Source organism: Hetaerina americana, unplaced genomic scaffold (assembly GCF_022747635.1).
Source record: "Hetaerina americana unplaced genomic scaffold, ioHetAmer1.1.p SCAF_102, whole genome shotgun sequence".
Lineage (NCBI taxonomy): Eukaryota > Metazoa > Arthropoda > Insecta > Odonata > Calopterygidae > Hetaerina > Hetaerina americana.
In genome coordinates, this window is record NW_027286093.1 from 1,000,681 (window position 1) to 1,027,576 (window position 26,896).

The following is a 26,896-nucleotide window of genomic DNA, read 5'->3' on the forward strand; positions in this document are numbered from 1 at the left end:
AATACGCTCTTAACATGTTTCAGCATAATATGGGATTATGGTATTGCTTTTTAAAGTTAAGGTTAATGTATATTGTGTTCGTTATGGTACAGATTAGTCGTAACTGATTATCAACAGGACCTCATAATGAATCACAATTACTGAGGTTAAAATATCTTTTCTACTCCTTACAAGTAATGCAGCATTACTTAATGGATAACATTGATTTCAAATAGGAGTATCAAGCATTTTTATAATAGTTAGATTTATTTAGTTGACAATTATGAAGGACATTACCAATGGTGGCTGATTCGGTAAATGCCTATTATTCATCGTTAATATTTTATGGTATTTCTGCTGTTTTAAAAGGCTATTTATTTTGAGTGCCATTTTTATAAGAAATAATATTTTGGTTTAAGGAATTTGGAACTTCTTCATTATTATGCTTTATCTTTTGCCTTATAGTGTGACATATACGGGGGAAAAATTGCAGTATTACGAGACGAAATATTTATTGCAGAATTCTAAAATATCTCGTTGGCCACCAAAATATTCGTGGATTTCTATGAGAATTATGAAAAGAGAATCCCACGCACAAAAACGTATTTAAAAGCTTAAAATGGCGGAAAATATCACAAGGTTCACTACCGGAGTTATTTGTTTAATCTTCAAATGTGCAACTCTTTTTTCTCGTGAATTATCTTTCCAACCAGTCGTCCTTTGAATGATTAAAATGAAGCTTATATGAACAAGTGCATGAGAAAAATCTCATTGCCTTCTTTGTGCATATATCTTTGTCATAAATTTGATTTACATGTATTTTCGAGATTAGAATGTGCCAGATTGAATATATTTGCAATTATGCAACGCAATGTTACCTTAAAATAAAAGTGTTACTCTTAGGGAATAAGAAGATATGTTTTGAATAGAAAAAGTACAGCGTACAAATAAACTTTGGATTTCATCTGCTCAAACACGTTTACGGTGACAAAATATTGTTTAGCAAGCATTGCATTCTTTCGAGGAAGCATTGTATTCTAAGAAATTAACTAAATAGTCCTAAGTCCAAATTCAATGATTTGACAGTAGCTCGTAAATTTTATCGCGAGGATTCGCTTTTTTTCTTGTATTATTTGCTAACCGCGTCTCTCATTTGTGGTTCTGCAGGTTTCACAGCCACCCCCCGAGGCCTCAGTGGACGCTCGTCCCGCGTGGTCATCGCCCGACATGAAGATGAGCAAGGTGGGAAACCAAACCAACTCACAGGATCCGCAAGCCGTCAACTCCCGCGCCTTCGTCGGCAACCTCAACACATTCCAGTGCAGCAAGACGGACGTTGAGAGAATGTTCCAGCGATACGGACGCATAGCCGGTGAGTGGACACGAGCGAAAAGCCAGGGGAAATTTCTTGGCCTGATATTACAAACGAAGGTGGGTGATCATGTTAAGTAAATTGTCATCGTCATCTCTTGGTAAGTATTTTTTCTCAAAGAGGTGTAGTTGAAAGAAGGTTACCTACCACCTATCCACTGGTTAAAGCAAAATATTTGGGAGGATATCCCGTAAAAGGGGAAGGATTAGGTGAGAGATTCACACAGCTGTGATATATCTACGTCCCAGTTATAAGGTGCATTTTGAGAAGTGCTCGGAACACGGGAAATCATACCATTTCCTGGTAATGTTGGACGGTTAGTATTAAAAACTGGAGTCAGACTGTGCAGTTTAAAGTTAATGAGAAAGAAATGGTTAAAGAGGTATGATAACAACTGGATATTGGAATGAGAGTAGGTGGGGAATATATAAAATCACTTAGGTTTGCTGATGACGGAGCTTTAGTTTGTTAATCAGCCAAGGGGTTTCCGAGTTCATAGCAAATGCGAAGGAAACCTTTAAAGAGGCAGAAGAAGAACTGGAGATGTGAATGAGAGTCAGAGGAGAATTCATAAAATCGCTTATGTTTGTTGATGACGGAGCTTTAGCTTGTCAGACAGTTAAGGGGTTGAAATTATTACTGAGTTAAATAGAAATTCAATGCGATAAATATGGAATTACAATCAATGTAAATGAAACAAAGGTTATGCGGTATTCGAGAATATGAAAGGTAAACTGAATGTTAAAATAGGAGGGGAAAAACTAGAGCTGGTGGAAGAATTTACCTATCGCGGAAGTATTTCGTAACAAAATAATCGACGTGCTTGGGACGTAAGGAGAAGAGTAGTGCTTGATGGGGGAGGAGAGGAGATAATTGGGAGAAGATAAGAAGTAGGTGGTAAAGATCGATGCAAAGAATATTGATTTAGGATGGTATCTTGAAGACAGTGATAGAGGAGGGAGGGTTAGAAAAACGAGATAGGGGCAGAAATAGGATGTTGAACGGAATTAAGGGAGGGAGGGTGTATGCGAAATACGGTCGCTGTACCATTCGGCGGCATGTGTTCATCAAAAATCTACCTTTATCGTCGAATTACCGGTAATAATAATGTTATACTATTATTTACGGCAATTAAATTAAAGGGATGCCGGTTTACCAGTAAACCGGCCACCTTTGGATATCTCCCCGCAATCCCCTCTCCTTACCTTTCATGACGTCTAGCCCATCCTCATTTGTTTTCCATACCGTACACTTCACCTTTGCCTTCATTAAACTCTTCAAAAAAACATTTATTTTTGACACTTCAATTTAAAATTATACATACCAATAATGTCTTGTAATCGGAGCTAATATTTTAATTATGATCGTAGGTTCTAACTCAGTGACGTGATGTATACCAAAATTTTACTTTAGACATCTTAGATATCTATCCTTCAAAATATACAAAATAATTTTTATTTCTACAAAAAGCAATTAAAAATTAAATTGCACTACCTGGGTACGCAATTCTTGAAGATGTTTCTTCATTCACGTAACAGTATGTTAATAATCAAAACGGGTTTTGGACAGCATGAAGGGGAGGGAGATCTTCGGAGAGCTGGAGAAGGAAATGCAGAAATCCTACAAGGCTGTTTCTATTTTTCATTAAAACGAGAAATTTCCCGTTTTAGTGTAATTGTTTTCTGAAATTTCAAAACTTATATAACAATAAAGGAGCAATGATTCACCATATCGAAATATAATGCGGTTTTAGTACAGATTGCCTGAGACAGCGTGAAATTAAAATCCTCTTTAACCGAAAGGGAAGCTGAAATAGGCGAGAAAACTGAAGAGATGATAACGCGAGCATAGTGACCTGACGTGATAATATACGGTCATTGGAATTTCAAATCCCAAATCCATTCAGTGCGTTAAAACATTCAAAATGCGTATCGCTTGGCCAAAATGTTTGTACACCGATGCTCACTCCGGATTTGTAACCGTTCATCGCTTGGAGATTTGGAAAAGGTATACATAGGAGAATCCAAATGCGTCAAAAGCCCAATATTTCATATTTTAACTGTGACGGGAAATCCGCGAAAGGTCCAAAAAAAATGGGAAAGCAAGGGGATTAGAAAATACATCGCTCTAAGCTTAGGAAGACGAAAGGCATGAAAAAACGGGGACAATACAGTGCAACAGGGCCACAGCAGGGCCGGCCGGGCCTTGTCCTCCTCCGCCGCCTCTGTTTACCCAGCTTCGATTACGGGTGAGGATTGATTCCCAGTTGTGGTTTCGACGGGAGGCGACGTGCGCGCGATTTTAGCCCGTATTGCGAATAGATCTGCTGGAGTTGGGGGATTGATAAGAGCAACGGTAAACATTTTATGTCACAACGTGAAAATAATGGAGGATTCGTCACGACTTCCTGGTTAATAAATACCATAAGCCACTCAGTAGGGTTGAAAATGCTAGAGATAAACTAGAATTTAAATTTTAACTCGGATTAATAATATTCCCGGTGCTGAGTTTGAATATCCTCTCCTGAAAAAGCAGGAAACGATGTGCTATTCTCCTTTAAATATGTAATGGTGACCTGAATTTCGTGATTTTTGAAGTCTTATTCCTGCGAACCAATTGTTATAATTGGAAAACTAATTTCCTAGCAACATAATTTGCTGGGAGTTACGTTCGCTTTGTCCGAACAATTGCTTTTGGTCTCTTCTACGTATTCTGATACATTCATATTGGATTTAATTTCTCTTCTATATGTAATCGGATGGTACCACTCATAATTAAATGCTTTGGAATATGTAAAGTTTGATTAAAGTTCAGCATGGAGTCAACAGAGTGAGTAATGTCATTACATATTTCCTAAAATGTTTGACAAATCGTTTAAATCCATTTGGTTAAGAGAACTATTTATTAAATGTACCATACAGGAAATATGCCGATGCAGAGTAATGAAATTCATAGTTTAGAGTCCCTACTTAAATATTATTAATCAATCATACTTTGCCATATTTAAAGGTAATTACTGGTATCGCTCACACATAATGAAGGGAGAAAATAAACGGTCCTCAATAAGTATGACGCATTCCGAAGAAACTGCGGGAGATGCCGCAACAGTAACTTTTAACGGAGTCATCCGCTAATGTGCATTTTAATGCAACAATTTCAGAGCGTAAAAATCATTCGCCTTGACTGGGACTCGAACCCAGATCCCTCAATATCCGGTCGAGTGCTTTAGCCACTTAAGCTACCGAGGCGTCCTCTTAAACTCTGAAATTTTGGGGCTTTTAAAGGAACTAGATGTTATGACGAAATACCGTACATACAATGTCACATGCATTCGTAGTCGTGCGCGAGGCGCCACTGTCCACGAGGTTAAAAGCCAACTTTAAACACGTATGGTGTTTTCCCTTTGACAAATTCCGAAGAAACTGCGGGAGATGCCGCAACAGTAACTTTTAACGGAGTCATCCGCTAATGTGCATTTTAATGCAACAATTTCAGAGCGTAAAAATCATTCGCCTTGACTGGGACTCGAACCCAGATCCCTCAATATCCGGTCGAGTGCTTTAGCCACTTAAGCTACCGAGGCGTCCTCTTAAACTCTGAAATTTTGGGGCTTTTAAAGGAACTAGATGTTATGACGAAATACCGTACATACAATGTCACATGCATTCGTAGTCGTGCGCGAGGCGCCACTGTCCACGAGGTTAAAAGCCAACTTTAAACACGTATGGTGTTTTCCCTTTGACAAATTCCGAAGAAACTGCGGGAGATGCCGCAACAGTAACTTTTAACGGAGTCATCCGCTAATGTGCATTTTAATGCAACAATTTCAGAGCGTAAAAATCATTCGCCTTGACTGGGACTCGAACCCAGATCCCTCAATATCCGGTCGAGTGCTTTAGCCACTTAAGCTACCGAGGCGTCCTCTTAAACTCTGAAATTTTTGAAATTGTTGCATTAAAATGCACATTAGCGGATGACTCCGTTAAAAGTTACTGTTGCGGCATCTCCCGCAGTTTCTTCGGAATTTGTCAAAGGGAAAACACCATACGTGTTTAAAGTTGGCTTTTAACCTCGTGGACAGTGGCGCCTCGCGCACGACTACGAATGCATGTGACATTGTATGTACGGTATTTCGTCATAACATCTAGTTCCTTTAAAAGCCCCAAAATTTCAGAGTTTAAGAGGACGCCTCGGTAGCTTAAGTGGCTAAAGCACTCGACCGGATATTGAGGGATCTGGGTTCGAGTCCCAGTCAAGGCGAATGATTTTTACGCTCTGAAATTGTTGCATTAAAATGCACATTAGCGGATGACTCCGTTAAAAGTTACTGTTGCGGCATCTCCCGCAGTTTCTTCGGAATTTGTCAAAGGGAAAACACCATACGTGTTTAAAGTTGGCTTTTAACCTCGTGGACAGTGGCGCCTCGCGCACGACTACGAATGCATGTGACATTGTATGTACGGTATTTCGTCATAACATCTAGTTCCTTTAAAAGCCCCAAAATTTCAGAGTTTAAGAGGACGCCTCGGTAGCTTAAGTGGCTAAAGCACTCGACCGGATATTGAGGGATCTGGGTTCGAGTCCCAGTCAAGGCGAATGATTTTTACGCTCTGAAATTGTTGCATTAAAATGCACATTAGCGGATGACTCCGTTAAAAGTTACTGTTGCGGCATCTCCCGCAGTTTCTTCGGAATTTGTCAAAGGGAAAACACCATACGTGTTTAAAGTTGGCTTTTAACCTCGTGGACAGTGGCGCCTCGCGCACGACTACGAATGCATGTGACATTGTATGTACGGTATTTCGTCATAACATCTAGTTCCTTTAAAAGCCCCAAAATTTCAGAGTTTAAGAGGACGCCTCGGTAGCTTAAGTGGCTAAAGCACTCGACCGGATATTGAGGGATCTGGGTTCGAGTCCCAGTCAAGGCGAATGATTTTTACGCTCTGAAATTGTTGCATTAAAATGCACATTAGCGGATGACTCCGTTAAAAGTTACTGTTGCGGCATCTCCCGCAGTTTCTTCGGAATTTGTCAAAGGGAAAACACCATACGTGTTTAAAGTTGGCTTTTAACCTCGTGGACAGTGGCGCCTCGCGCACGACTACGAATGCATGTGACATTGTATGTACGGTATTTCGTCATAACATCTAGTTCCTTTAAAAGCCCCAAAATTTCAGAGTTTAAGAGGACGCCTCGGTAGCTTAAGTGGCTAAAGCACTCGACCGGATATTGAGGGATCTGGGTTCGAGTCCCAGTCAAGGCGAATGATTTTTACGCTCTGAAATTGTTGCATTAAGTATGACGCATATAATTTCGCGTAAGACTTCTCTTGTTCGTCCTGCATTATTTGCCTCATCCTGTTTTCTACATGTCTTCCTAGTGTCCAAAAAGTCGATACCTTTCCTATCCCCCTGAAATTCTGTACTCATTTTCATTTAAAAACACTACCCAGTTACGTTAGCTGTTTCACCTTCTCTTCGTCTTCGGATTTCCTCAGACTTTAACATAAAACTTAGCTTTTCTTTTTTATTAAGAGTCTCATTGCTTTGATTTTTTTATTTTCCTTCATACTTAACACTTACTTCATAGTTATGCTTTGTAATCCACTATCATGAGTCACCTTTCAATCTCACCACTCGCCTTAATTCCAAACTGAAGCTTTCTTCATGTCGCATTTAACATTTCCGCGACTGAGAATGGGTTAAAAAGCCCTGAAGGTACAGGAACATCCAATCTCCATTGCTTTTTACGTATGCAGTTGGATTCACAATATTATATTATGAGAAAGCGCGTTGATAAAAATATTCGCCTATGATAAAAAGTTCACGAGTTACGAAAAATAGTTGATAGTTAAGAATTCAAATATACAGTGACATTCCGAACCAGTGCATACGGGAGGGAATTGCTCCCAAACCCCTGAACTCTCTTTTCTTACGATCTACTCACTTGATATATTTAAAAAATTATTATTTCATAATTGATTGCCTCCTTTAATTTACAAATCACAATATCGATCCAGTAATTGACGTCGACGTTTCCGATTCTGTTTATTTCTAAAGAAATAGTAAGAGAACATGACTTAAGTAAGAAACAATTTGGTAGGACTTCAAACCGCATAAGGAAAAAAACTAAAAACAAAGGTGGACTTAAAACTTGAAGTGCGAAGTCAAGCGTCTTGGAGGGCGGTCAAGTAACCCTTGGACGAGGGTAAGGGTCGAATTGGGCGAGGGGATGCCTTCAGGGTCGCCGAGAAGACGCCGGAGGAGAGATTAACTGCCCCCGCAATGCATCCGGAACCCTGGAGCCTCCCACTTTGATTAAAGGCTGTGTATCGAAGGAGGGGTGGCCGTGGATCCGGCTGCTATCCATGTACTCTTCCCGATTACCGGATTCCGGTCTTTGTATTTGTTCCACCTTTATACCTTTTCTTTTTCCTCCACCCCTTCTCCTCCCTCCTAATTCAAAATGGAGGAAAAAATAAGCCTTATTCTTTGAACACTTCTGTTTTTCTGGGTGTAGGGTGAATTTGAGCACCACAGCCCCATTAATGCCCGTCTCAATTCACCCTCCCCCTTTCCTTCCTCTCCTCCCCCCTCCCACGCCGACCTGCTCGGTAGAGATACGACAGAGCAAATAACTCTGTGATTACGAGGGCCCACATAAACACATCTTTGTTTTGTCTCACCCCAGTGGCCACGGATGGGAAAAGAAACAAGAGCTGGGTAAATTTATGCCTCTCCTTTGAGTCGGACAGAATCTTTTATTCACGCTCGAATCCCCGAGCTCGTCCTTCCCCCTTTCCCGCACGGAGTCTGCCGCACCATAAAAATATGCATTCGCGCTCAACCGATACGCCAAACCATTGGGATTTCAGGGTTGACTGCAACGAGCCTAGATAACAAAATGAGGAAGGATGTGACTGGTTGAAGGATTGAATGGTCGAAGAAAGTGAGGGAAGTGCGAGGTCAACCAATACAAATCTGTCTTGGTTAAAACCCTTGCGCTCATGGTGCCTGACAAACAGTCCCCCGCCACGAACATTTCAGACCTAGGACGCCATTGTCTCAGGTAAACATCTACAAAAGAGTGTGCAGTGAATACGTTTTCTCTCCTATACTCTACTTATACTTGCCTTGGTGTGTCCATTTTCCATGCATCACTGTCAACGAGAGCTGTCCAGAAGGTAACATAGGTTTCGGCCTAGCGTGTGGTGGTGGGTAGGGCTAGAGCAACCACCTTGGTGTCTTAACGTCCCAACATTCAGTACCCATCCTACTGTGGTAGTGTGCACAATTGTGGTTCTTCTCCTCTGCTCTTTGCGAGCTTTAAATTGTGCGCAGCAATAAAAAATCACGCGAGATCTGAGATCGGGTTTTTGCTGGAAAAAAACTGCAAACCAATTGAAATTCATGGGCAACTTTTTTAAGTGTACGGAGACGGGATAATGAGTGAACTTGAAGAGAGGCAGTGGTGCATCCAGTTTGAAAATGACCATACCTATGTTCACGAATTGGTGGTCGGCTTAGCCTTGCGATAAATGAACTGACGGTGAAATCAATGAAATAACTCATGAAAATCGCCTATTTACAATTACGGATCTCTCGCTAGGCGTGGGCTGCAACACAGCGCTATGAAATTGACGCAGAATTGCATTCTGGTGTAAACAAGAGGTTCAAATCCAAGGCGTAAGATTTTTTCAGAAAAGAATTGATAAGATTGTGCATCGTTATGATAAATACCTCAATTTGAATGACGACTATTTAATAGAATAGAATAGAGTAAGAGTAAGTAAATGTGCCTTTCATATCTACACACGTATAATGAAACTTTGTCTTGTCACTAGGTTCATATTTTATTTCAAAACGTAAGTTACTTTCTGGAGTGACTATGTATATTGGTGTATTTCCTCTGGAATGCATAATAAGTGCCTGGGTATTTTTTTACCGCATCGCAACATCCACGTTTTATGTTTTGAAAATAAAACAGAGTGATATGTAACCTGCATTTTTCTGCCCATGTTTTACTTTGACTCTGAGTAAGGTACAAAATTGGTTTTCTATATGCATCATTCGGAAGTTTACTCTTTATTGTATAATAATGAATGGAATTGTTTGGAAAACTCAGGATTGATTTGCAACTGCATCCTCAAAACGTGATGCTGATACAAGAAACATTGGCAGGCTATAGAAGGTGCTTTTCGCACACGAATATGATATCTCATCATAGCCATATGAAGCATTTCCGAAATAGTATCTCAATGCCAAAATAATTAATTAATCATGCCATAGGAGTAATGATCGTGAAAATAGCAAGTATTTTACGGGAGCATATTAATAATCTGTGGAAATTACGTTGGGTGCCCAGGTTTGGAAATAATTCAATAAAGAACCTTCCACAAACAAAACATATTCGTGGAATACCAAAAATACCAGAGCAGATTCTGTCTACCTTGAGGGCGTGATATTACGTGCTCGCAGAATTATTTTATTAAAGCTCAGTTGTCCGCTACGCACCTATTTCGTGGCTTGACAGTCATTAGGTGACATATGCTCATCAGATCTAAAATTGGGCCGGTCCTCTCTCTATTGGCGTATCTCCCGAATGATTTAGAGTAATCCACCGGGGCAAAATCTACATCTCCGCTCCGCTTCGGAGAGCGATTCGCTCATCTTCGTCAGAGCTGTTGAGTTCAACCCAAAGTTAGGCCTCTCTAATTCTACTCCATTGAGTTGATGGTGAAACAATTCAACAGCTCTAAAGACGTTAGCTAGTGGAATGTCGGTGGTGATTTAGAACGTAAGGTCTTGAGTACTTTAGGTGCGACCCATTTGGAGTTCAGGACAACTCTTGTATTCAAAATGATAGGATTCGGTAACTTTTATTGTTTATGCACAAAGAGCATGTGGAGGATTTCGAGTGGCAATGGAATGTTGAACATTGTGGTAGAAGCATGAACGTTCGTTGGTGAAGCAGGATACCATTAATCATGATTAAAGAAGTCACTTTGCTTTCCCACATACAATATTTTTATTATGACCTATGTGTCGTTACAGCGTAACATCTTCAGGGCTTTCTTCAGCGTCTTCAGGTTGTCAGGTCTCGGTCCTCAAGATGCTAGACTGTAACGAAACCTACAATATTGTAATATGAATATTCTGTGTGGAAAAGAATTGTTTTCTCTCATCATGAGAGATAACCACCACGCTATGTCTGAAACTGTGTCATTTAACGATTAGGCATGCTGGATGGAATGAGGGGAGACAGAAAGATGAGGGGAGTTAAAAAAATGATTCATAGTATTGTCGAGTGCCGATGTCGCTTAAGGACCTTAAAGGTGAATGTAGCTGACGCTAGCCTTCTTATTCCCCTTATAACTAGCTTTGACCGGTTAACTGCTCTGATTCTATGCAAAATATTTTGTAGATGGACAGCGTACCTAAAGCACATTCCATATTACCGAAAAAAAAAGAATTATTTGATTTGCTCTATCGAAGGTGTTCCAGCAGTAAGCTGTTTGGTATGTCCAATTCACACATTCTGTGTACGAGACCATGCATGTTACATACATGTACTTTCACATATCACTTTCAGTGCCTCAGGTAACATTAGAATCCACATCATGTGTTTACCTGCGGGAACATGATGCTTTAATTACAAAATTATGTCTTCGCAGTAATATGCAGACACAAATCTGGGGCATTTTGATCGTTGCATAAGATTGTTAAATCAGGTTTTTGTCAAGACAACTTCTTATCCGTAGGAAAATTATACAATTACATTCCGATAAAATGCAATAGTCTATGCATCTTACATTGATCAAACAGACTCTTCGGCACTTTCAAACAGAGACATTCCAATACGATGCATTTCTCTTTCATTAGTATTTTGCCACCTAACTTTCCCCATTTTATTTTTCGTCTTCAACTTTCAATTCTTATTTTCTAAATCTTTAACCGCAGACATATTCTGACGAAGTGGAATTACCAACATCACATCGCTTTGGCCGAGCTATATTTTTGTGAGTCGCAGCCGGGAATTTAAAAATGCATTACAATTTAAAGCGAGATATGCAAAATGAGGTTTTCGCACCTCGCCCATCTCTCTTTCTGTCCAAAGGATATTCTCGAAGCTTAATTAAATTGAACTTAAACTTGTATAAACTGTAAAGTTTCGGGAGTTACTTTATGGCACTCTTTCGTGTTTAATAAAAAATGCCTCTTGGTAGCGTTCCAAATTTCCATTTTAAAAACCCAACTTGTTTAATTAACCAGTCGCACGAGTGCTTCCTTCTTCTGGGAATAGTGGCTGGGAATAGTGGCTAAAACTACTCTGGCATTCTCCCCCGCGAGAGATCCGCCTCGCACGGGAGTATGCTTGCGAATATTATTGAGCTTAGAAAACCATCGCACGAAGTCACAGATGATTCCTTGGTGGAATTTTAAAAAAATTTATTCTAAGGAACACGTTTTGTGATTGAGACTAGGATATAAGTAGAGAATAGGTTACTTTTATGCACAAATTTACACCATTTCAATTCAGGAACTATCCATGGATCACAGTAAATAGAAATGCCTCGATATTTTGGCTTTTAGTTTTTTTATTACCCTGCATGCCACCGCTAGGGTGTGTGGCAGGGGATAAATACACACCTGACTAATTTCGACCCAAATATGATCCCTTCCGTGGTCGAACACTGTTATTATGATCCCTTATCATTCGTGGAAAATTTGACATGTTAAATCTATCTGTTTTACACATAATTTCTCTAACTTTACTTACATGATCTTTCATACCGTAGTACGATGGGAGTAATAATACATTTTCAACATCACTGCTAAAGAGACATCCTTACAATTTATACAAGAGATTTAATTTTTAATTTAACCTTAACTCCGTGAGTGTTTCCCAGCCTAGCTTCTCTAATATTTCGGATACGCTACTAAGTTTATCATTACAGCGTTTTACAAATCTGGCTTCTCTACGCTGCAAGCGATTGAATTTGGCAATCAATCCAACTTCGAGAGAATCCCATATACTAGCAGAATGTTCTAAATGAGACCTAACCAGCGAAATGTAAAGTTTGCCTTTGACCTTTTCATCACATTTACCCTAGCAGTCTTCTAATAAATTCTAATTTTTAGTTTTCTTGCCCTCCTATTCCCCTATGTATTTCACCCCAGAGAGGTCGTGAGTTAGGGTAACGTCCAGGTATTTAATCGAGTCTACACATACCATTTCGGTGTTCCCGATGCAGTTGGCGTTCCGGAGGGAATTCCTCTTTTTCCAAAAATTAATCACTACGCACTTTTTTAACTTTAATTCTAATTGCTCAGTGTCACATCAGTGTTGCATAGCATTCGGGTCATCTCATAAAGCTGCTGTGTCCTCAGGATTGCGGATTTCAAGGTAAACCACTGCATCGTCGGCAAATAAACGTATCTTACTGGTGACTACTGAGTCAATGTCGTTAACGTAAAGTAGGAAAAAAAGAGGTCTGATGACAAATCCTTGGGGAACACTCGAAGTTACTTTAACTGCATTTGAACTATCTCCATCTACTCTTTGTACCCGACCACTCAAAAAGTGTTTAATCCAACCCTTGATATTCAATCTATGATTTTGTGCCAAGCTTACTCATAAACTGGTAAAAAATATAAAATTATTGAAATAAAGATGGTCAACGCCAAACCTACTTCTCTATGTGTATTTCGTCATCATATCTAAGTATTAATAACATCGTATTTTTAGGTTGATTTTTACGATTCTTCGCAGATTGACAGTACAGTATCTTCACAAATTTGACGGTTGCCGGTGTATTATTCTAGGGAGTGGAGAGCGTGCGGCCACTGACCTGAAGGCCCGCATTCAAATCTGAATATTCCCAATTTTATCCTTCCTGTATGATATTTTGGGGGCCAGATCTTCCTGTGACACATTTATGGAGATGCCGCGAAATAACTTGTTAACGGAGTCATCCGCTGTATGCGCAATACAATGCAACATTTTATGAGTGTAAAAATCATTTACGTCAAGAGACCTGTGAGAGGTCAGGGGGTGCCTTCACCCTAACTTTGTGAATTTTACAAGCTGCAGCAGAGCTCTAGCCGTTGTTAACTCCATACAGTAACTTAAAAATGATTCCCATTCGAAGCGAAACTTTAGCGCCATGAACTAGAAGCAGTAAATCAATTAGTTGATTTCTTTGCCTCCTGAAGAATTCTGTGTTACTGATTTATTGCGAATGAAAAAAACAACCTCATGTTTCGCATCTTGGTGCATTATTTTTTATTGGAGTTGCGTCGGTCGCTAAACCTATCGGCTTGAGAGATGGGGATACACTTTATTATCATTTGTCACAGGTTGTTGACCCTTACTAGGGAATAATGTTGAAGTGCGTCCTTTTTGCGAAACCTCCTTGCTAAACGTCCTTGAGACGAAAAGTCTCATTGGACAAAGTCTGGTCCAAAATATTTTTTTCGCGCATAAATCCACATTTTTGGCTATTTTTTTCCACACTTCTATTTAAATAATATTGATTATTAATATTCATATAATTCTTTATTTTGTATTATTTTTAAAGAATGGATACTGTCTTATTTGATATGGTAGTAGCTAATCTGCGGCCGGAATTCACTCAACTGTAATAATTATTTACCTCATAAATTACTTATGCCAATTTCAATCAAGTTTTTTGACAGCAAGACTCAATTTTGTCCTATGAAATGCCAGCTCTCCTGAAAGATTTTTTCACGACATTTTTCTTCATGTGACATCCTCGAAGGGACTCGTTTCATTATGTGCCGTTGAGCACTCCTTCCCATCGAATTCATTGTCTCGCTCAATTCATCCGCACTTTTTCGTTCCTCCTTCTTGCTGAGGTCCAAAGTGCCTTTATCTCCTTCTCCTATTGTACTAAGGTAGAAGAAAACATTCCTATAAAATCAGGGAGACTAAAAGTAGAACAGATACGTTTAAGATAGAGAGTTACCCTGAATCACGACCTCTCTTGGGTGAAAAACATACGGAGAATATGTGGGCAAGCAAACTAAAAATTAGGATTCATTATAAGACTACTGGGTAAATGTGATGACGGAGTAAGGAAGAAATGTTAAGGGCCTCATTTAGAATATGATGCAAGTATATGGGATCCTCACGAAGTTGTATTAATTTGCCAAATCGGATGGCGTGCAGCGTAGAGGAGCTAGAATTGTAAAACGATGTAATGATAAACTTAGGAGCGTATCCAAAATATTAGAGGGGCTAGACTGTGAATCGCTCTCGGAGCTTAAGTTAAATTACAGATTAAATCTCTTGCATTAATTGCAAGGATGTCTCTATAGCAGTGGTGTTGAAAATGCATTATTACCCCATTTGCACTACGGTAGGAGAGATCATGTGAATAAAATTAGAGAGATTAAGTGTAAAACAGATAAATTTATGATGTGATTTTTTCCACTAATGATAAGGGATCATAATTACATCGTCTGATCGCCAAAGGGTCACATTCTGGTCAAAATTAGTCTGGTATGTATTCACCCCCTGCCACACACCCTAGCGGTGGCTTGCAGGGTACTAAAATATCAAATATCAAATTTCAACGCTTTTACACTATACATTTCCTTTACATCTGTGAATCTGATCTTCGGCATCCTCCAAGAGTGACGGACATTCTGGCCATTCTCAATTTCTTGCTGAAAGCTTGTCTATAAATGCTAGTCCTATTATTTCCCTAATTAATTATATACGACATTTGTCACGAATGAGGAGAAGCTGTACTCAAGATTCGATTCTCGCAAGGATCTCGCTTTCATCTCAAATGGAATCGCTATGCTGTTATGAAAACCCTCCGGACATATTTTGATTTTCCACCGATCCTCCCGTACCGCCTTTGCGCATTGGAAATTCCTCGGTTTATTTTGTCTGCTCCTTTAAATTGTTTTTCTTCAGTTTTCTCACTGCTATGTCAATTGCGTTTTTCAATATATTGACAGTAACTCCAGGTCTCCTTCGCCAATCGTGCTTTAATGCTTTATTTAGATCAGTTAAAAATATTCGATCCTTCATAACATACTCCGATGTATTTCTTCTTTTTGTTTCCCACGGCCTTTTTCATTGATTTTTACACGGCACTTCCTTGGTCTGGTGAAACTGCTGCCTCTTTAAACGCTCGAGGTCCCTTTCCGTTGCTTCTATTTATTCCAGTTACCTTACTTCGACAAAATCAGAAAATGAGAAATTAAATAAAATTTTTATGAATCGGTTTCGGACCCTGAACCTATAGTCTGTATTCGAATGTTGTTCTTAGCAACTGATCAATTGGAGCACGTAGGAAAAATATTATCTAAACCTTTCGGCCAATTTTTCTTGTTATTATCATCGGCAGCCCTTTCGAAAATTATAATTCTATGAAAATCTATTTACTCTACGTGTTTAATCTTAAATTGTCTTTGAGTTTAGTTTTTTTTTAATTTAATGAAAAAAATATTTTTCTTGTGCGTGGCCACTTGTTACAAATTATAGGCAGAGGAAATGAATGATCCCTATTGTTTTCGTTTAGCTCTGCACATTTTGCAGCGGGTTATACTAAATTCTTCTATACATTTTAAATATCGTCACTATAAATAAATTCATTACTATAATTTATATTTGGTCGACACTTGAATGAAGCATTTCCACTTCTTTTTTTATCCATTGAGAGTTTTTTCATCATTCGAGATTTCTGCACTACAAGGGAAAATCATTTTTCCATTGCACATAAAAAAATCTTTACACGACGTAACGATCCGTAGTGTAAAACTTTAATCGCAGTTGTTAATACAATTTTTCTAGGTGAAATGGCAAAAAAGCAGCTCCATAACTCACTCGGCATAAAATTGCTTGTCAATTCTTGTGAATTAACGGCTCGGATTCATACGTTTAAATCTACGCGATTTATGAATACCGAATTATCGACTTGGGATGAAAATTGTGGTTGCCGTACAGTTCGTGGAGCCCTCCTTCCTCTCCGCTCCCCCTTCCACTCTTCCCTCTGCTCTCTCACCCTCTCCAACCCCGAATACTTCCCCTCCCCACCCCGAGCACGAATGTCCCACAAAGAATACTCAAATTCCCATTTCGCCGAGTTGAATTGGATACCCGACCAAAACGACGCGCCCTCAGCCAGTGGTAAATAAACACGCGTTTCCGCTTTAAGGCCTGCCGCTATATTCTGAGAGGGGGGGAAAAATAAACAGTGCACCTGTACCGTGGTACTCGGAAGAAGGGAGTTCAACTCACTTTTAATTTTCGGGAAAAATCTCTCTCTTTTCTCTTTTGGGCGAAGTAATACGAAATATTTCGCCTTATTGAATGGTCGAATAAAATCCTGTAAGCACCCGATGTAATGGACGAAAAAATTAAAATATGCCTGCTTCGCCTTCGGAGTTCAAAACTTTCCTGGCACAATAAAAATCGATACGGCCAAGTGCAATCGACCGCTAAAGGGATCAAACCGGATTATATGAGAGTTATTCAACAAACTTTCCGGTCCCTCCGCTTTTCCAATTCCATCTTTATCTCCCTACCCATATCTCCGATCTCTCAAACACAACCACCTTTACCGGTATTCCTTCCTCCGTTATTTCCGTCATGTATGCCGCTTCATTCATGCGAATATTAATTTTTTTTCCTCCAATATGTCTTCATCCATAAATCTTTCAAATCCCTGTAAAGTGATTTTAAAAGTCATCGCTTATGTATAGATTGAATCACTTTTCTAACACATTGAATGATCCAAGGATTTACACATGCATCAGGTTGTTCATTATTTTGGATGATTTACACTTTTGCCATTCCTAGAAGGATATAAAGCCATGAAGCCACTCGATAACTTTTCAACTAGTTATACCAGCATTAAACTACACTTAAATATAGGAGTAAATCAGTGTATAAGTCCTATCTCTAGCAAAACCGTAATCGGGGTAAATTCAGGAGGTTAAACATTAGCCTTTAATTAATATTTCTAATATCATAGAGAATATAACTATTCATTTATTTGAGTAGTATTGGTTTTTTTCACCAATACATATATTCATACATATATTTACATACATACAGAATATATGTATATATATATATATATATTTACCTACATATGTATATATATACTGTATATATATACATATATATATATATATATATATATGTACATACATAAACTTGCATAAGTGTTTTAGCGGTCCTTCCTCTAAACCATCTTCCTGCAAACTGTGTTGATTTCACAAACTGTAAAAATATACAAGGAAAATGGACTGACTTTAATATTAATTTTTATTTTATTCCAGGACCTTCATTTTATATTTAATATAGGTTTCCATGCTCTAAATCTTATATTATTAAGCCTAAAATTATACCTATTCAAGATTTTTTCAAACTGCGCAAACAGGGAGGATGTTTACCCCCTGATTGCTGTAACAGGCAGGCGTTCATAGCCCATTTCACAAAAACCTTAATCTACCTGCCTGTTTGGGTGATTTTTCTGCATTGAATACTTATAACTATCTTGTTATCAGAAGGTTTAGGAACAGATGATTTTAGGTCAGTTACAAACACTTACTTGAGTTGTGTTAAACTATCAATTTATTTTCAGTTTACTCGTCTGTACTACCACGAAAATTCAATTTCGAGGTATTTTCTGATTCATTCATCTTCTTTTCATTTCATAGCTTTGAAATTCCAGGCTCGACTTTTGTAGCTTTTGTAATTATAGTGATATTTTAAGAGTTGCTTACGCTGACGTTATGTATTTTCGCCACACCAATTTGGAACTCTTCCACGGACAGGCAGGCAGGAAATCATTCCCATGATTTGTAGAAACACGCGCGTTAATAAAATTTCATTAATTGCAAAAGTTTTAGAGTGATTGCTTCATTTTTCACTCGCCTATCTAAACAAAATAAATATGAGTTCAAATAAATGAAATAAATTCTAAAAATAAAATTCTGAGGCACAGGTATATTGAATTTCACTCTGTCGATGGATGCGTTCATAAAATTAAAATATCAATATGGCACGTCAGAACATTTTAACGAATATTAAAGACGTTATGGAGAGGTGAATTCCTCCAATGGATGAAATCTGTTTAAAAAAAATGATTACTCCTTGCTTTAGAAGTTTGTCTTTTGTTTTAGTAGATGACTTACGTTTTCTTCCCCCCCTTTCGTTTAATAAGGTCATACGTTTACTAGTAGTTTTTTATACATGAGAAGCTAATGATTTTTCCAAGAGTAAATTAAAATATATTAGAATGTAATTAATATAAATTATCGTCTTTCACGAAAAAAAATGTGCAATATGAAAAAAAGGATTACTGTAAAAATAAGTCTTATGATGTCAGTCCTTTTCCAATCGCTACACATTACACATATTTCATGGCGAAAGAAAGAAATCGAACCAGCCATGACTCTTCATGATATGATAAAATGTATTCATGGCAGGTCTTCTTTTTTCCATTCTGCTTTGTAAATGTTGTAAGAGTCATGCCGTGAGAGGTACGGACAGAGGAATAAATCAAATTTATACAGCGCTATATTTGAAAACGGGTTTTCATAATATTCATGAAAGTGTTTTTCCTATGTTTGCGTACTAGATATTCATTCTCAAAGTCAAACAGACTTCCCCACTCTCTCTATCTACCCCTCCCACCAGTGGGCCGTCACCTCGCTGAGAAGGGTTTAGCCGGAGTGAAGAAACGACGGTTGGGGTGCGGTCGGGGCACAAGGAGCGATGAAGCAGGGGCAGGGAACCTCAACAAAACATCAATTCAAAAGACCTCTCAACCTTAAAACCCAAGTCGTAATAATTAATGATATCGATCAATGATATTTTAACTTTACTTTGAGAGATAAATACCTATGCACAGCTGATTGAAAGAAACGATGATAGAACAAAATAGATAAAAATCCACATTTATATTTGTAAATACACCTGATCATTTGTTTCAAAGCTGATTATAATCGTAGTTTTAACCCTTAATGTTAAATAAAAGTAAAATTGGATATGTTTGTTGTTGAAAGTTTAGGAAGAATCTTAAGGTCATAATGGTTGCGTTGTGAAAAAACATGCCACAGGTTATGTTTAAGGTGATATGTTTCCGTGAAAGGGTGATATGTTTCCGTGAAAAAAGGAATGTGAACAAGAGACTGCTCCAGCAAACAATGGTTAACACTCCGTTTCTGAGAGGTTAGTGCACTGTGTACTGCATTTGTGATTTAAGGGGGTAATGAGGAGATCGGAAAACACCACCTTGTCCCAAATGCCACGAAAATATTCCGTCATATTGTGCGACCAGTTTCATGAGTTCAGGGCGTTCCGTATGAAGCTGAAAATTTTCTTCGGTGGCGAGGAGGGAAGGGTGTGGGTAGGGGGGATTGAGCGGTGTGTATTCTGGAACGCATAAAAATATTGACTACGTTGCAAACTTTTAATATTGACCTTAATTGGTGTCGCAACTACCTCTCAATTATATCTGTTATTATTAAATATTGCATTATAATTTCATAAATTATCTTATTTCTCACACATTATTAGTTTATGGTATAAATATGAAAAATGGCACGTAATAATAATATTCCACTTATCGACCCGGAAGTCAGTGTGATAGGCGAGGGGAGAGCTAACCAACGACTGGTAAAATTAACACATTAACAGGTTAATAAGGGGGGGGCAGCTCTTTATTCCCCTGTTGATGCCAATTAGAGTTTCCCTGGAAGATCTGGTACCCCAGAAAAATAAAATATCTTGGGTGGAACTGAGGGTGCCCAGAGGCATCTCCAGGAATCAAATCTGGGGTCTCCTCTGTAGCCCAGCGCTCTGTCCACTGAAATACCACTCCCTCTCTCATGATGATGTGCGCATTTCAAAACCATTCGAGACAATGAAGAGATATGAATTTTATTTGTCTACTTGTTCATTTATCCCGGTTGATAATGATAGCTCAAAGGTAGATTGCATTTTGTAGGATGGGAGAGGAAGTTGATAGGGAAGGGGGACTGAAAACGTGCGATCTTGCTGGTGAGGACACGGGTTTCCCGTTCGCACGGCGGAGGAAAGGAGATAACACATATGATATCTTCAGCAATGACTTCAAAAGAAGCAGTCAATACGTTTTTAAAACGACTTTATACTATCGATTTTATCACATTGCGTATTTTAAGTTAACGAGTGAGCATACCGTCCGTCGGATGGGACGTTAAATTGCGGACCCCTAGGCGTCTTTCGATAGTAAAGTAGGCTACTGCCGACGCCGGGTTTCTCTCTATCCTTCTTTCTTTCCCATCAATCCCTAATGGCGTAAATGACATGCCCCCTAATAACTTCTAATACAATCTTATTGCATTATTTATAAAATCGCTCCAACTTCCTGTTCACGATGGTCAAACCTTCGGAGTACACCTGAGTGCTTTAAATCTGCGTAAAATGAACGCATTAATCTATCTTAGCTCAATGTGGAGTTGGCGTCTAGTGGTGGTGCCAAGCGGTGCCCCTCACCTCCCATGGAGGGGGATAGTCCAGTAGAACCCCGCGTCCACGAGACGGAATTAATTCTCGGGCGCCGATGATCAGGACTGCCAATCTCTCGTCCCCCCTCTCCTTGTGCTCTCTGCCGCCGACCACCCACCTGGGCGTTGCACGGTGGTGTGTCGATGCTGCAGCGGACGGCACTCGGGAGAAGGCCGGTCCCTTAAAGGAGCGCTTAGCTTTGGGGAGGAAGGGGAATATCGGCAATGTTCTTGGCACGGTAGGGCGAGGGGAATCGGTCCGGGGCGCGGGGGCTGGGCGGGAGAGTGTCGTGGTCCTGGAGCGTGGGAGGCAGCGATAAGCGGGGGTCCCTTGGGGGGCGGAGTGATTGGCGGAGGGAGGAGGGCGCCGTCGCCGGCGGGGGTGTATCGGAGGGGGTGGGGACACCGAGTGGCGAAGGAGCGATAGGCGCATTCGGACGGAGGCGGGCGGCGTGGGGTGGAGTGGGGAAGGCGGTGGGTGCGGCGAGGCGCACTTGCCATCCAGCCCGTGGGGAGATTCCAAATGGAAAGGCTAATGGGACGGAGAATGGGAACATAATCTGATCGAAATGCTCCAGTCTCAGAGCCGAGGTCTTTCAATCGCCTGGCCAACGCGTGAAGACGTTCCTAAGCGAGGAAAACTCGGTGTAGTTCTCTAGTGGTAAGTAATTTTTGTCAACCTCCTTGGGCGCTGAGTTTTGCCCGTTTAGATTATCCCCCGCGTAAGACTGAGGGGGGTCAGACACCGCGCCATATACCCTTGTCCATCACCCAACTACTCCGTCATGGTATTATAATTTTTAGAAAATCTACCCGAATCCACAGCGCTTAATTTTGCGGGCATTGACAGAGTTCCTAGTCTAAACTGAATGGCATGTGACGAAAGAGTAGTTGGTTCCTTTCTTTCAGCCATTTCTCATAAATGTATAGTGCTCGAAGAACGACACATCTTAGGAATTTGTTGCTAAATGTCCATGATAATTTCACATGGTTGTCAATCATATTTAATTGGCTAATAAAATATTAGTTTAGAATATGAGGTAGTTTAGAATGAAATTCGAGCATATACGGTATTTTTTATAATCTATTATTTTATGCGATCATTTTTTTATATTTCGTTTCTTGAAATAAAGTGCTATGAATCCCTAGATGTCCTGCGGCTGAAATTTAACGAAATAATTAAATAGCATTGATAAATTAAAACCGACTGTTTTCACAAAAACCGAAGATGAATTGACCACGTGTGGTTTACACTGATACCCATTTTTGCCATTCTACTAGAAAAGTTATCTAAGTTTTATTCCATCTTAATTCATGTGAAGGTATTCATAACAACTGATAATAATCCCATATATTTATTATTATGCTTGCCACACAAATCCTCAAATTATACGTTGTATAAATTCCAAATAAAGAGCGCGGGAATATACTTGAAAAATATTTAACATAGTAGGGATTCATAGTCAAGAAGCAACTGTCAATGGCGTGAGATCTCATTTCTTTCGTCCTTTTAAAGGGACATGATTTGTTGGCAATTGTTTTGCATGCCTAAAAAGGGTGAATGTGACTCATTATCTCCAGTTAAGCGAATATCTTAGACGAAGCCGAACGAGTCGTAGCGGTACTGGTGGAACGGTCCTGACATTGATACACGCTCATTCCTGTGAAAGTGCCCAAGAGATCATTCTAACGTCTTTTATGGCCCCTACCAATCTGGATTTTCATGTAAGTTAAAAACATCTAGTCCGCAGTTTAATCCAGGCGTGTCTCGATCTCATTTAAAATAAAGTCCTAACTCACCAGATAAACTAATGACTTCTCCAATTTTGAGTTATGTACGTAATGATAACGTTTTCTTGTCATGAACTATAATCAAATCAAGTCAACTCCTGGGGTGATGGGTAAGAAATTCGATTTTAAACATTCATTTTGGAAGAGACTCCGTCGTCACGAATCCCATCAGTCATCTTCACCCGCATGACCCCGTCCTCTTAACGCTGTTATTTTTCAAGGGGTGAAGGTCGCAAGCCATTTCAGCAGCGCATAGCCTCGGAGAGACAAGCGGATTCTCACCGGCGGTGCAGTAAGGGTCCGACTCCTGCGGACTCTCCCGTCTCCTTTAAAGCCAAGAGGAATTCTTCAGATTGAAGAAGTGGTCCGGGGTAAGAGGTGGAAGGTAGAATAGTGGAGAGGGGAATCGAAATTTTGCGCTAGGAAAGAAAAAGATCATCTCACTCACACCGCCTTCTTCTGAGGAATCTCATGGAAATGGAATATCGAACTCTCCTCAGCGCGGACGGAAGGGAAAAAATGGAATTCCTAATGCTGGAATGGGCGTGGTATGAGGGGTGGTGGGGGTGGGGCCGGAGAAGAGAGGGTAAGAAAGCTGGGAGTATTGGTGGGAGAGTTTATTCCCGTAGTCCCCGATAGCCAAAGGAGAGGGTGTGGTGGGTGGGGAGGCTGCGGCCCACAGCTCCTCATCTTGGGGGGTGAGGGGGATCGAAGGCAGGGACGAGAGGAGGATTCCCACTAGCCTCTCGGAGAGTAAACCGCTAATGCAGTGTTTATCAAACAGCGGATCTCCGCCTCGAATTTCCTCGGGCACAGAGAAAGGTCTTTAAGGTATGAGAACATTTTTCGTGAACAATCATAGGAAAACATTGTGATGGCATATTGACTGAGCACCTTCTCCAAGTAAAGAACGTTTAGAAATTCTCTTGCTCGGTGACCTATTTTCCGCGACTTTAAATGATGTAGTTTAACGAAATGGAAATTTCTAATCAACAATTTTATTACAGTGAGAATGAGCACCGTCCCAATAAATGTTTTTTTAATATTATTCTTCTTGTATTTGATTTAAAATCCTATTAAGAAAATGCTCCTATTTATTGTTCAAATTCTTGCACCCTAAAATAGAATATTTTAAGATAAATAATAAATTATATGTAGCTATTTAATCCGTACCGATGTAAAACAACAATAATATTTGATGAAATTCATTAATATTTCTCCAAAATTTCTCTTGGATTGAGAAATACGTCCAACATTGACTACAATATTATCCAATTGCATCTGTTACAATGCAATACATTTTGAAATCGTAACGATCAGTGTTTTGTTAACTCATTGAATTTTTTTCAAATCGTCTAGTGTTGTAAATGGCACAGATAATCGTCCATGTCTAGCAAGATTTTTCCTAATTTAAGTAAACTTCTTCATCCACCCAGTATCATCCAAAATTATTGAATATCATCAATATTTTCAACATGTTTTAAAGCTGATAATATCCTAGAACAATCAAACGAAGCAAGCCCATTTCAATAAAATGAAGCGATTTACGTTGCGTATTTCTTGCTCAAATAAGTTCAAATCGTGAAATAGTGTTTTAAAAATGGCCAAGATTAGTGGATGCATAAAAAGCATGATCTTTGGGATATTGCATTGCAGTTGCATCCAAAGGAAACTGCAATTTTTAACATAGACTAGCACTTCCATTTTTATTGAGCACTGAGTCATCCTCTCATCAAAGATTCCAAAGCAAATTCTTTGAAGTCATTGATAATAACCTGAAACATGAAACTCAAGAATAGAATCTTTAATATCTAGGTTACCGCTGATCAGTGGCTACGTGAATTATAGCGGAAACCAAGACGATAGCCACGTGAATCCCCATATTGTTGATACATACAGATTATCAATAACTTGATCTGATTATTCAACTGAAATAGTGATAAAAGGTATAGAGATATAAAAAAATAATGAAGTCGATGAGCGTAGTAGTCTGGATGTGTAATTATGTAAGGTATAATCAATGCCTGCTGGTCGTTGTTTGAATTATTTTAAGATTACTCTCGATTTTTCCATTCGGAGGCACTCTCCTTATGTCACGTAGCCCTGGATGGCAGGAACACACATCGCAGCATCATGAACGGAATACGTTGGAGGAAACGCTCGGGTTCGGGCCAATGGAGGTTGGGGGCGCCTCGGTGCTCGCTACAAGTCACTCCGCGCGGGGCTCGACGGTCCGAGAAGTGACTTAGACGGGAGGCTCGAGAAAATTCATAGGGGGTCGCAGCAGGGCTCAGTTCTCCTGAGAGTAGGTTGTTGGGCGATGTTGGGGGAGAGTAAAGACGTTTTAATAAGGTGGCGGTGTCAGGGGGAGCGCGTTCAGGTACAGCGGCCACCGGAGATGGGGCGGCAGGGGGGGAGGTCTGGAGCGGTCGGAGGTGGGGGAGGGTTTCGATTCAGCGGGATAGAGATGGGGGCGGGAGAGGGTGGATGAGGGGAGGTTAGCAGCAGGCGATGCGCAATAAGAAGATGCTGGAATATGTCCCCCACGGGGGAGGGAGGATAGGATGGTGGGCTTGGCGAGGGGCGGGGAGGTGGATTGGGTGGAATGGAAGGAGGACGAAGGGGGGGGCGGGTAGGGAGCGGAAGGGGAGAGCCGTTTGGAGGACGTAGTGGAGGCGCTCAAATTACCTATTTCAGAGACCTTAACGTCCGCCATCAAACTCGGCTGTCCCAGTGAGGACATTAGGATGCCTCCCCAGAGGCCGAAAACTCATTTTATGTTACTTTACTTTCCTCGATAATCACAGTTGCTCATCTCGAGGATAAAATGTACTCGAGTTCTTCTTTTCCCCTCCTGCAGCCCCTCCTTCCAAATTCCGTCCGTCGGCCCTTGGTTTATGCCGTCCCGCGAGATTAAAGGGATTGAAGATGAGACTTTTATGAAAATTAGATGTCGAGTCCGTGCATTTTCACGCGATACACTCGCTCTCTGCATCACCTACCAATGATGGAGCTCGTTTCATGACTCACTATCGGTATCGAATGTTTTGATCGGTCATTCGTTGTTTCACGTTTCCTGTCCGACGAGTGTGATTGATTGGTCCACTGTGGCGAAGTCTGATTCGGTGGATTGCGAGAGGGGCTAATACTGATGCAAACGCGAAGCCTGCGTGTTGCTGCATCCCTCCGCTTCCTCGGAATCCCTTTCGCCCGGGGAAGTTTCGCACTTTATCTACCTCCCGATCGATATATCCGAGTTTTTCCAAGGGCCCCTTTATCGGGCCCGCTCGGCGAACGTCGTTAGCCCCCATATCCTCTGCCATTTACGTGCTTCGTTCCAAGTACTCGACGTAACTTCCGTATGAGCCAACAGCACCATTTCTCTAATGGACGGAGTTATGTGCAACTTTAAAAAAAAAAGTCAGCGAACCGAAGGTTAATTTTGGAACAAATTAAAAACGTTTCGGTGAAATAAAGAAACTCCATCGACACTTTATTAGTGACGATAAAGTGATGAGTTTATGCTTTAAATTACACTATGAAAGATTAAATAGCTTAGAGAGCATCTTTAGTTCCCAGTCCCTTACACTGTCCACAGCAACGCGAAGGGTGGTCAGGCTATCACTGGGTCATATTGAAATTAAACAGTGGATAAAGTAATGGTAGACTATGGTAAAAGTAATAATTAGGACTTTGAACGTATTTAGACAAACTCAGGCGTTGAATATAAATTACCTCTGTAAATATAACGAACATAGAGATGCACGGTTTCGCAAGATAAAGAAATAATGAAGTATTTAAAGAGATGGAAAGAGACGGGGGCGGTATTTTCTCTTTAGCATAGGTTATTAAGGGATAGGGTCGAAGACATATATATATATATATATATATATATATAGTATATATATATATAGTATATATATATATATATATATATATATATATATATATGGCGACGCACAAATATATAAAAACACGGATGTAGATTTGTAGAATATAGAGACACAAAGAAAGGACACTCACAGTATGTTATTTGACGTTTCGACAGCTCGGTTGTCGTCTTCCTCTATATTCTCCAAATCTGCATCCATGTTTTTATTTATTAATATATATATATATATATATTATATATATATATATATATATATATATATATATATATATATATATATATATATATATATATATATATATTATTCCTGCAAACTTGGTGA

At 39.8% G+C, this 26,896-nt stretch overlaps 1 protein-coding gene across 1 annotated transcript in view; it reads left to right on the top strand.

Moving 5' to 3' along the window:
* Positions 1-1,150: 1,150 nt before the first annotated feature.
* LOC139700484 (RNA-binding protein Raly-like) overlaps positions 1,151-26,896 on the top strand; it is a gene marked incomplete at its 3' end in the record, with an annotated part of 195,148 nt that continues 169,402 nt past the window's right edge. Inside the window, exon 1 of the mRNA XM_071599054.1 lies at positions 1,151-1,351. Coding sequence (XP_071455155.1) covers positions 1,207-1,351 — 145 coding nt within the window. The remainder of the gene's footprint in view (positions 1,352-26,896) is intronic.